Source organism: Centruroides vittatus, unplaced genomic scaffold, assembly GCF_030686945.1.
Source record: "Centruroides vittatus isolate TY-2023 unplaced genomic scaffold, ASM3068694v2 contig_466, whole genome shotgun sequence".
NCBI classification, from domain to species: domain Eukaryota; kingdom Metazoa; phylum Arthropoda; class Arachnida; order Scorpiones; family Buthidae; genus Centruroides; species Centruroides vittatus.
Window position 1 is genome coordinate 2,206,712 of NW_027122260.1, and position 13,068 is coordinate 2,219,779.

General features: G+C 30.2%; 2 protein-coding genes across 3 annotated transcripts in view; one reads left to right on the plus strand and one right to left on the minus strand.

Moving 5' to 3' along the window:
• LOC136977669 (uncharacterized) overlaps positions 1 to 13,068 on the minus strand; it is a 79,785-nt gene that overhangs the window by 42,660 nt on the left and 24,057 nt on the right. The window lies entirely within an intron of this gene.
• LOC136977672 (hypoxia up-regulated protein 1-like) overlaps positions 1 to 13,068 on the plus strand; it is a 64,574-nt gene that overhangs the window by 25,753 nt on the left and 25,753 nt on the right. For both annotated transcript variants that reach the window (XM_067273215.1, XM_067273214.1), the window contains exons 4-7: positions 2,230 to 2,261; positions 6,985 to 7,063; positions 11,804 to 12,035; positions 12,554 to 12,682. In XM_067273215.1, the coding sequence (XP_067129316.1) occupies positions 2,230 to 2,261; positions 6,985 to 7,063; positions 11,804 to 12,035; positions 12,554 to 12,682 (472 nt within the window). The remainder of the gene's footprint in view (positions 1 to 2,229; positions 2,262 to 6,984; positions 7,064 to 11,803; positions 12,036 to 12,553; positions 12,683 to 13,068) is intronic.

A 13,068-nucleotide genomic window follows, 5' to 3' on the forward strand; every position in this document is an offset into this window, starting at 1 on the left:
AATTCCCTTTGTAATAAGACCTTTGAACTTCCAAGAACAGCATTAATGTGGTAAAACTGTTTTAAGTTTTTTCATTACTGCTATACTACCATTCTCATTCAATGAATGAATAACTTATCCTAAGTTTATGGTTTCTTGGTACCATTAGCTTAATCCAACAATAACACAAGTATTAATATTAATAAAGAACATTAATATGTTTGACAATATGTGGTGATTGACAACTTAATCAGATTAGTCTTCTCTAATAGATAAAGTATTGTTCAACTTTTTCAACATGTTCTCTTTTCCATTCCTATTTCCAGCCAGTCTGTATTCACCTACAGTCAAAATTTGTCATCTGAGAGAGTATTTGAACTGATTCTTTGTTTTCATTTTAAAATATTTCATACATAATTGTTTCACAATATTGAATGCAGTACATTGTGTTTTTGTAAGGTTGGTTATGGATGATTGCATCCATTAGAGGTAAATATAATAGATATGTTATTTGAAGGGACTGGAGATTGTAAAAATGTCCATTAGATAGAGGTGTCTGCTATTCAGGAGTGTTCATTAATCATTTCACCGTATATAGTAATATAGTATTTAGAAATGGTGTCATCTTTCTGGTCTTTATTTCTGTAATGAAAACAACAGATATCATTAACTATGTTTTGCAACAGGATAAATGCAAACAGAACAAGGAATCATTTTTCTTGTTGCTTTTCTCCAATACAAATTTAAAAATTAACATGCACAGTAAATGTTATGTATGTGTTTGCATGAATCAGATGGGACATGAACTAGGAAAAAAATAAATTAATCAAAGCAAGTACCAACTGCATTAAGCCTAAAACTATTTATTTAGTTACATCAATTTTATTTTGTTTTATGTTGAAGTGGCTGCAAGGATGCAAACAAGGATGTATCCTTGTAGTCACCTCTTCTGAAACACTGTGCAACTGTCCAAGTTTTTTAAAACTATTTCTGCTATAGTTTGGTGACAGCTAAGACAGCCTTTTAAATCCTATCTATTATGGGTTTGGTTATGCCCACCTTGGGTAACTGGAGGGCTAGAGCACTTTATCTTGAATAACTCACTCATGAAAAAGTGAAGCTTCTGATCTCAAACCTGGGTCCTTCAGGAAGGCAAGTTCATGCCTTTACTGCCTCAGCCATCCTGTCATTGCCACATAAGGTAGGTATTCAAAAGATAGTAGTAATCTGTCATCTTTTCTGGTTAAATTTTTCAGATGGCTGAAAAGATACTTTTCTGAAAAATTGTTTGCCTCCAAAAACAATTTGATTTGCTTAACATTTGTTAATAAAACTCTTTGAATGCAAATTCAATTCAGAATTTACATTTGAAGAGCTTTAAATATAAAAATTTCTATCTTGCAATTAGATTATTTGAATTGAGACTAAATTATTGTATTAAAACATTTATTGTAGTTTTGAAATAAATGTTAATAGCAATGATGATATACAATGGTATATTACCATTACCATGAAAAATGTGCAAATAGAAATTATTAGTAAAATTGTGAGAATATTTATGACACAAAATATTTATAGGACTGAGTTAAAATTTCAGGCATTTTTTGTAAATTTATATCTAAAATTTAAATACAGTAAATACAGGTATACCTCGCCTTACGTCGGTAATTGGTTCCAGGAGAGGTGACGTAAGTCGAATTTACTTGTGTAGTTTCGACGTACGTCGTAACTACGATGGAAAATGCCAATAATGAGCACTTAAAGACCACAGAAACACAGATTTTTTCATGTTTCGTTCTCTAAGATTTATGATGATTATATTAACATTTACTGTAAATTTACATATTTTAATATGATTTTATGTGCTTTTAACGCTTTTCTGGTGATATTACGACTTCAATATTTGTGGCGGACGGATGTAAAGCTGAATAAAATGACTTAAACTTGATTTTTATTTTTCCATATACTTTTTTGACAAGTGATGTATAATTGAGAACGACGTAACTCGAGGTATACCTGTAGTTCATTGTAATTTTTATTTATTGCTAATAAGCACATTGTATAGTATATAAGATTCAACTTTTCTATTTTAAACAAAAAGAAAAGAAAGAATTCTATTGTTGATTTTCTATATTTTATTGGAATTTTTTTAAAACTTTTTAGGGCAGATGTTTTTATAAGATATTACTGTTTACAAAATACAAATTTCTTTTTACTAAAAAATTTTATGGATTTTTTTTTTTTGTTTAGCCTGGTGTGCCTATGGAAATTGCTTTGAATCAGTAAGTATTAATTAGAACTAAATTTGTTTTATAAAAAAAACTATAATACAGTAGAAACATACAATACACCTTATCGCTGAGAACAAACAATTTATTACCTAAAACTAACGTTTTCGGCCCAATTTATGGGCCATCTTCAGGTTACAGCTGTTCGATTCCGATACAAAATTGAACACATTCAAAATTAAACCAAAATAGAACATACGTTTAAATTAAACCAATAGAACAAGCATAGTACAAAATAATAAATAACAAAAATTAAAATAACACGAAAAATGAATGAAATTAAAATACAAATAAAATACTGTGACTGGCCGTCAATCTTAAGGAACCATTTGTTTTGCATTAACCCAGAAGCCTACTGAGTGACGGCAGACTCATTATCACGTGTGTTACGTCTTACTATGTATTTCCAGGATGACGGTAACACCATCGCATCCTTATAATTTAAACATCTGCCAGCCAAACTCACTCTGTAGATTTCACATTTCTCAGTTATGGATGACAGCGTTGGCGGGTGTACTTTTACAAGAATTTTGGCATTTTCCCATTCTACCACTGAACCATCTGCTTGTGCCATTTTGGATAACGCTGTTGTGCACCTGTTTTTTGTGACATCGTACCGATGCTCCTTTATCCTCACTCCAAGGTTTCTATTAGTGACACCTACGTAGTCCCTATCGATTCCCAACTGGTCATTTTTGTAGGGAATTGCATATACTCCCGCCTGTTCTTTAACACCAATTCTTTCTTTGTCATTTCTAATGCCAAAGAAATTTCTAATGCTTGTTATTTATTATTTTGTACTATGCTTGTTCTATTGGTTTAATTTAAACGTATGTTCTATTTTGGTTTAATTTTGAATGTGTTCGATTTTGTATCGGAATCGAACAGCTGTAACCTGAAGATGGCCCATAAATTGGGCCGAAAACGTTAGTTTTAGGTAATAAATTGTTTGTTCTCAGTGATAAGGTGTATTGTATGTTTCTACTGTATTCATTAAGAAGCTGAGTCTGAGCAGAAAACTATAATAATATTTAATAAATAAATATATAATTAATATAATAAATAAATGTATATTTAATATATCTACAGTGGGTGATTGGTTAATGAACCATTTCAAGACTTTGTTTGCTACCCGAATTGTTCGTTAACTGATTATCAATTTACCATAGGTTTTTATGGGAATTTGATTAATTTGTTTTGGAGACCAAAAAATAAAAAAAAATATATAATTTCTTATTATGTTTGTTTATATGTAATAATAAAAATACATATATACACAGTCTTTCATTTTTATTAGTTATGTTTTTTCTGTTTGTGGGAGTTAAAGAATCTGTCCAATGTCAATTACTTTTCTCTCTTTAGGATTTTTGAAAGTAATCAATAGCATTGTCATTGTAGTGATCCCCCAAGCCTATTAACCTCATTCTAGTGTGATGTTTGTAACAAGAGGCACTCAATTCCGTGAGCGAAATGGTACAAAACAAAACTTAATATTATTCACAGCACAAAGTAGTTTAATTCTCTCCAAACAGGTTCTTTACATTGGATCCCAACTTTACAACTTTATGAATTTTATATACATAGGCATTAAGTACTTGTCCTTCAAATAGTTAATTTGCACACGTGCGACAATCAGACGAGGATTGTATTAACTTATACTAACTTATAACTATCTTAAAACTAAGGAAAATGGAAGAGTAGAAGAAATAAGGAAGGTTAAGGAAAGGAATAGAAATACCCATGGTTTTTATAGCAATGTGCTCTAGGGTGGGACACAACTTTGGATTTCCCTCTTATTCGTGACCCTTTCCTTGTCGTAGACCTTTCATCTATTTTTGACTTTGTCATCTTTTCTCAATGATCCCTTGGCAACTTGCAGTCTTCGATCATTCTTCTCGAGCACTCCCTTTTTGCTGCCTACCTCTTCGGGATTCTCGCCCAGACTGACTTTTTCTGTCTGTTTGGCCCCACTCCCTCTTTTGTTCTTATTTTCGTGGAAAAGATAGTCCTACCCAAGGGCAAAAGGGTTAGACAAGAAAGTTCTAGAAAGAATTCAGAATAAAGAAACAGGAAGGAAGGCTAGGATTAATTCAAAATAAAATATACAAAATATACAATATCATGGCCGATGGCTACACTTGTTTGGATACCATTTGGATGACTGTTGTTCTGACATCCTCCCACTTCTTCAAAAGATTTTTAATAACAGATGTTGGCTGGCATTGGTCCTCTTTCATTTTCTTCTTTTTCAGAAAAAACACATCTCACTGAGTTTTTCAAGTTCTGTTGTCACATCAGTTTTAGGGTTCCATTGAGCTATTTAATGCTCTTTATTTCTCAGATGTGATTTTCATTACTCCTTTAGCTGCTTGAGTTTTCTTGATATATCTTTCTTAGCTAAGATAGTGCCTACTGTAACCTGTTCAAGCCATACTGCTTAGCAAGATTAGACATCTGCCCATTTTCTACTTTGGCTATTATCTCTTGCTTGGTTTCTATGGTGAGCACAGTTCTTGAAATTCCACTCTTTTTAGGCTCCATAATAATATCAGTTTCTTTTTTAAATAAAAAGTCCAGAAAAGCACTTACAAAAATTCAGAGAACAGAAATCAACTAGTGAACAAAAAAATTATGTAAATGCAAGGCCCAGATGAAATTCAAAATATGGTATTAAAACGTTAACGAATATCCGATGGGACAGTTAAACTTTGTAAATTAAAACCAACACAAAACTTAACGAGTACCCACTTGACAGTCTCTTGAAGACTATAAAAAATTATTTGTCAGAAAGGTAAACAAAAGGCTGAAATTACAAGGGAGAGTTTCAAAACTCGGAGGAATACTGTCCAATTGGTATTGGGTTGAGTGTCGATGCCAACATCTTCAGAGCTCCAAAAGATTTCGAATTGTCACCTGGAGACAAGAAAAGACTAATTGGTATTCACTATTTTACATCACTTCTTTTTGTTCTGTGAAGTGTTTATTATCTGAACATAAAAATCTTTCGTGAAAATGTTTGTTATCTGACAACTATACTTCTTCCTGTAGACTGGATGAAACTTAATTCTTTCTTACACGAAAAACCTTGACAATCCAGTGTTTTTATATACAACTGCTAACGTTTTCAACCCCTTCGGGGTCTTCATCAGGCACAGTACAAAGGCTGTTTCTGCCATTCACGGGCATTTGAAACTACCTTTGTGCTGTGCCTGATGAAGACCCCGAAGGGGTTGAAAACGTTAGCAGTTGTATATAAAAACACTGGATTGTCAAGGTTTTTCGTGTAAGAAAGAATTAAGTTTGTTATCTGATTTGTTTGCAGACCGACGTTAACCAATCACCCACTGTTATATATATATATATATATATATATATATATATATATATATACATACATACATACATACATACATACAGAGTCAAACCTGTCTATAACATAGCCTCAAGAAACAGAACAACTCTTCCTTAGTAGACAGGTTCTGCTATATACAGGTTGCCTACTATAGGTGTCCCTTGATTAACGCAATTAATAAATTTCTTGATGTATATCATGTAAATTAAAATCGCATTAATCAAATACAATGGAATCTTGGTTGACACAAAAACTGAGCAATCATCACCCGCTAGAACAAATTTTCAGTTAATATTTTTATTTTAACTTTAACTTTTTCATTCATCCATAAAAAGTTCTCAAAGATAAAAATGAATAACTAGTTGAAAAATAAAATAAAACTTTATAGCTTCCTACCTTTGTTAGGCAAAATAATACTCAATTCAGTTTTTCTTCATAAGTGGGGGGGCTGCATGTGGAACACAATCATCAGCATGTTTTACATCCATTTCAAGTGGATGAAGTGTTTCAACAATATGCATCCCAGTGACACATTGATGAATAAAACTTCCAAAACCTCGATTCAAAGAAAAATTTGAAGAATTTGTGATTTTTTTTTTAGTTAATAATTTTATCAAAAATTTTTATGATTGAATAATTAAATACATTTTTCAAAACAAAATTTTCTGAAGTCCACTTTTTTACTTAAATTTTCCTGTTTATAGAATTTAATTATCAATGGATCTCAAATGTAGGCTTAGGAAATAGAATTGTTGTGTTCTTTCCTTGTATAGGCTGTGAAATCCTTTTCCACAGTCCATCAAGTCCAACTTCATTTACTACAGACCATTCTGATAACACAGTCTGTATGTTATGAAGAATGTCAGAAAATAAAGTATAGCACTATTTGCCCTTCTGATTATTCACATGAGCATTGACAAATGTCATTACAATCAGTGTGAACATTTACTCTACGGGTGTATCATTTATCACCAGTTCACATTATATCAGTTGCTGATTTATTTTGCCAGAGTGATAAAAATATTCTCATATAGTAAAATATGCACTGTGTAGAAGAAGACCTGCTTTATTTGTCATTGTAAGAATGTTTTTGGTAATTACTAATGAAGTTTTTCAATTGAAAATATTTGTTAATTGTAATGGCTTTATTAAGTTGAAGTAGTACACATTTGCAATCCCTTTATTATGTGTGATTCAGCTTTTTGCATTTCTGAAGATGACATAGATCATTTTTCTCACTTAGAGAGAGTATTAAAATATAAAATTTATTAAGTGAATTTATATGTTCTTATTTCATGATCATATATTTTTTTTCTTAAATTCATTTAACAGTATTTAATTCTTAAGACATTAATTTTTATTTAGTGAATCTCAGAGGAAAACACCTGTCATAGTGGCTTTTAGAGATAATGAACGTTACTTGGGAGAAAGTGCGGCAACTATTGTAAGTAAAATGTATTATTCAGTTTATTGTATTTCTTAATAAATAAAATTTTAAAAACAAGATTTTCTGTATTTATAAGTTAAATAATTAAGTTGCTGTTTGTTGAGTTTTTTGGAGGGTAATTATTATTTGATCATAAGGAAAGTATAAAATGTACTATTTTGTTAAAATTTCAATTATTAGGTAGTATTTATAACAAAATATGAAGATTTGCTAATATTAGAATGCCTTATTAATCTTTATTAATGTTTGTATATAATAATAAATACGAACAGCCGCACATTGGATTTTGCTAACGAAAACGTACCTCAGAAACCTTTAACCGATGCGAATCGAAACATAACATTACAAACGTTTTCAGACCCCTCCTGGGTCCTTCCTCAGGTATAAACTGTTAGAAACGATTTCTTATACGAAAAATAGTTCTTTGGAGTGATTTTTAAAATATGAGAAAGAGAACTGAATTACGTGTTCAACAGTTCCGAATGTGAAAGTTTCTATGTAATACCGAATGTCATTTAAAAGTTTTTATCCATATACCGGTCGTAGAACTTTGATGTCCAGCAAATAATCACATCACATAAACATCGACTATTCACTTGCCCTCCTTCCTTTAGATTTATGATGTATTTAATTCCCGTTGCATTAGTTCCTGCCAAGCCAAAGAAAAAGTTATTTTTGTCTCTGGAATTAATGGACGATGAAGTGTTGTATGCCCTGCAGATCTTTATCTGCACTAACCATTTGAGGTGGTCTAAACAAGAATTTTCGTATAAGAAATTGTTTCTAACGGTTTATACCTGAGGAAGGACCCAGGAGGGGTCTGAAAATGTTTATAATGTTTTGATTTGCATTGGTTAAAGGTTTCTGAGTTACGTTTTTGTTTGTATATAATTAACATTTTTTGCTAGATGATATTGTTTAATTTTAAGTCTGTCAGAAAAAGTTATCATTTAGTCACTTTTTCACTATTCTGGAATATGGTTTTTATAGGCTACTTTGCCCACCTATATTTTAAAAATTTTGTTTAATTGTGAAGTGAATGAGCACAATATATAGACAAAGGAATAAAAATAAAATGAAATTTATTATTTCACTCAATGAAATACAAGATTCTTTGAGGATGCCAACTAACACCTCTCCCACCAAATAATACGCACAAGTAATCACATGAAAAATGGTAAAAGATCAATTCCCGACAAAAATTTTGTGTGACGACCTCTACCTGAATCAATCGTCTAATTGTTTACAATTATACATAACTTACAGCTAGGTGCTTATGACTAATTATAACTAGTAAACTAAGATGATTAATTAGAAAAATTGAAGAATAAGAACAGGGGACAGAAAAGAGGTTACCCACAACCTGGTACAATGTTTTAGTTGCAATGTTATCATGGAATGAGATTTCTTACTGGGCTGATGAATGGTTTCAGTTCTATCACTCTCTTAAAATCAGTTCGAAGGACTGATAATGTTTCTATTCCTCACAATCAATTCTTTTCTCTTTCCAAACTTCTTGTCTCTATCATGCGAGGCTAGAATGCACTGGAGAGACCAAATTTTGTCGTTTAATCTCCTTGAGTTCCTGCTCCAGAATGAGCCACATGTTTGCCTTCTTGCCCTCAGGGTTGTATTCCACTCTTGTTCTAAGGGATTAATCATTCACAGAAAGAGGGTTAAACAAGAACACTCCAGGAAGAAAAGACAAATAGGAAGGAAAGAAGGGAATATACAATTTTAAAGTAATATAAATTTATAAAAAATATACATTGGAAATATGGCATGTAGCCACAAAATTTTTAAAGGAAATACTTTAAAAGGAAATTCTTAAAATTTAGGTGGCCAAAGTAGTCTATAAAGAAAGGTCAGTTGTCAAAAGCTGTATTCTGGAACAGTGAAAGTGAATAAATACAGTGGAATCTTGCTTAACGAGCATAATTCGTTCCAGAGTCTTACTCATTAAGTGAAACAGTTTTTCTCATAGAAATTAATGTAAAATATGATAATGCATTCCACACTGAAAAAATGCTCAAATGTTTTATGTATAATGTTTGTTCAAAAAAAAAATAAAGTACTATATACACTGTTAAAGAGTGTGAATCATCATCATCTTTTCTTCTAGCGTGGAATGAACCATCCTGGAATGAGATTAGATTTACAGAAACAAAAAAAAAATCACAGCTAATATGTTTGATAAACACTCCAAACGATATGCCAAATTCTTGGGTTAGGTAAAGGCTATAATTAAATATTAGAAACTAATTAATTTGACTAGAGATAGGCAGTTATGTTTCCATCTCGTACTAAATTTAATAATTATAAACAGTTAATTTTTAATTCAGACATTTCTAAAATTTAATTTGGAATTGGTCATTAAATTTAATGACCCAAGAATTTGGCATGTTTGGCGTGTTTATTATGTAATGGGCTATGGTTGTTGATGTTGATAAGTAATACGTGAGAACACAAGTTTGGAAAAATATATGATCACAAGCGACACTAAGATGCTAGCGGAACGAGTGCTAAACACAGACTGATGGAGCATGCCACATGTGCACAATTTGGGATTTCCCCTCTCCTCATCACTCATTATGCAAAACATCACTCGTTAAGTGAGGCCAATTTTTACAATTTGTTTTTCTCGGTATGTGAAATACTTGTTGTGCGAGGTTCCACTGTGTTGTTTTTTTATCAGATTTAGTGTTCAATTTAATTTTAAATTTGTACATAAATTATTTCAATTTTTTTTTGCCCAATTTACATTAGTTACTACTAGGGTTTCTCAAACGGAAACTTGGGATCCCGTTTGTTTTTTTAACCCAGGAAATTCTTCTCATCCTGGGAAATCCCGCAAATTTCTTAAAAGTTTACTTTTTTTTAATTTTGTGTTAAAGTTGAGGAAATTTTGCAAATAGAAAATATAATTAACTCATAAACTGTCATAATACATTTGTATTTATTAATTTTAAACCTACTTATTAGTTTTTTTTAATTTTTCCTTGTTATGGCATGTAACAGATTGTTAATAATCAATTTGTGACAGGAGTCTGAAAATTTTTTACTTGTCGGAACCTGTAATATGTGGAATAATTGTGCTTATGCTGTCTTAATTTTTAATCATGCCCAGTAGCTTTAATAACGGCATAACACCGTGTTGTGCAAATTGGACAAGGATACAAACAAGTATGAAGTTTTTCTTCATAAACCTGATTATTAACGACAAATGAACTGCCAAATTATTGGGCTATAAGCTTAATGTTTCTATTAAAGCAGCCAAAGTAGACAAATCAAGAATACTAGAAAGCAAAAGAAGTACTACAATCTTGAAAACGAGATGAAAAAAACACAACTGTCTTCTCTTAAATGCATTAAACACGATTCCACTCGCATCAATTGAATCGGAAAGGGTATTCTCGGTAGCAGGATTTTTCATTACTAAAATAAGAATCATATTGAGTGATGGGAATATTGACCATTTTTGCTTTTTAAAATCATATAAAAATTTACAATAAAATTTTGTATTATGTTTTATTTAAATATTCAAAATTATTTTCTAACTTAGAAGTTTGATCTAAGTTCATTTTATTCTTCAAATTTCCAACTCAATTCAAAGGCATTTTTGTTGTTGTATGCAGTTTCCAGCAAACTTTAATAAATTTTTTTCTATTTGTGAAAATTTCTATGTAATTCAAAGGTAATTTTTAATATATATCTTACACAGTATTATTAATATGATTTTGGAGGTTGCAGAACATATTAAATTACTTTAAAAAATGAAAAATAATTATATCATTTGATTTCAAGATATTTTGTATATCTTAAAAATAATTAATTCTATCCTGGAAAACAGTTCATTTTTATCCCAAAATTCCAGGACAAGCAAAAGACTGGGAAATGAGAAACCCTAGTTACTACATATTGTGAGAGTTTTCTCTTATCTTCAACAAATTTAATTAAAAAAAGTTATTATATTACTAAAGGCTTTGCCTTTGTCACTGCAACCAATGCAATTCTGTTCACTGCAGTTGTTTTTAATTCATAATAATTTTGGAACCCTATAGAAGCATAGACCTTTTTCTATTCGGTCCAGCTTGTTTTGTTTACTCTCCTCCATATCTTTATCAATGAAGTAAAATTTGGCTCATCTTCAGTGCTTGTATCCCAGCAGATCATTTTTTTTATTGTTATTGACAATGACACTTTATGTGCAAATGCGATTACTGGAGTATCATTGATTAACAGAGTAATGAGAACGGGAATGATAAAATCACCATTTTTGACTTTCCTCTTACAGAATTGAATAATATATCGAGTTTGTTTTTGTTTCACTGTGAAAGGGTTTATGTAATATACCCTCCGTGGTAAAATAAGAAAACACAAATAAAATGTACAAAAGAATATGAAAAGACAAATCTCATACTAAATTCACTACTACTAATAAATAAGTATTTCAGCACAGCTTCTTTTCTACAAAATGCCAGTAACAAGCATGCCTAAGCTGGCTGAAATAGCTTGATAAATCCAGATATAGCCATCTAAGTTATTTTTAAATTTTGATTGTTAAATATTTATATATATCCAAGTATATGAAGTATATGTTTATGAGCAATAGTTTTTCTATAGCTTTCTTACTTAAATAATCTACATTTGATTGTTATTGCATATTGTACTATTACTTGAAATATTAAAAATTATGATTATTGCAACTTAATTAAGTATCAATATTTATTTTTGTAGAGAGTACGTTTTCCAGATAAAGCATATTCACACTTCTTGGAATTATTAGGTAAAAAAGCAGATAGCCCAATAGTCCAGTTATTTCAAAAAAATTTTCCTTATTATAATATAACCACTCATGAGAAAAGAGGAACAGTTATACTTCATCATCCTGACAACATGAGTTTCTTACCAGAAGAATTAGTTGCAATGATTTTAAGACATGCACAAGAAATAGCAACTTCTGCAGCAGGTAATACATAAAATGTAAATTAAAATTTTCATTAAACTAAATTTGTTTGTTATATAAATTTTATTAAACTTGAAATATTAATTTATATCTAATAATTAATTAGTTTGGATTATTGAAAAAAGAACCAGCCCAATTTATTATTAATAGCCAAATCCTTTGTTGGCTTCCTGAGTTGAGACATGTGGAAGGCTGAGACATAATGTCCCAGCCTTCCATATATTAACCTGTATAGTTATGGAATTAATATAGATCTGGAAGCAAAAATAATATAGAGGTTACTAATTGTCTATAAACTGAATTATGTAGTAATTATTAATTTAATTGCAATTTGGCAATTAGTTTTGGATTAACAATTTTAAATTTATATATTTCAGAAATTGTAATGCTGGAAATTCTATTAATTTAAAATTGTTCAATTAACAAAAATAAGTGATATTTTACAAGAGTCTAATTTAGTATTTTTTAATTATTTTAAATCTCTTACATTTGTGGTTTTTTTTTTTTGGTTTTCTTTTTAGGTCAGCCAGTTAAAGATGCTGTAATAACTGTGCCTCCTTATTTTAATCAAGCCGAGAGGCGTGCGGTTTTGCAAGCAGCTGATTTAGCTGGTATTAAAGTTCTTCAAATCATTAATTCTAATACAGCAGGTATTTATGAATTTTTACATTGTTTTAATTTACAATTGCTAATTTATGAAAATAAAACAAATAAAAAAAACTTTAGTAAATAAAAATGAAAAGGTTTGAAAAATATGCTTTCTAATAATAAATATCTTATGTAAAAGCAAAACTCTTATGAAAAAAGTAGATTAATTGCAAAAATTTTTATTTAATTTTTTATTAACTAAATTTTTATTTACTACACACAAATTAAAAAATACAGTTCTATAATCCAACACTATCAATACACATTTCCAGATTATAGATTTTTTTTTATTATAGATAGCCATAACTTTTTTGTTTTTATTAAATGTTTTTACAGTTGATTTTGTGAATTTATTCAATTACCATGCATGAATATAAGAAATCATTCT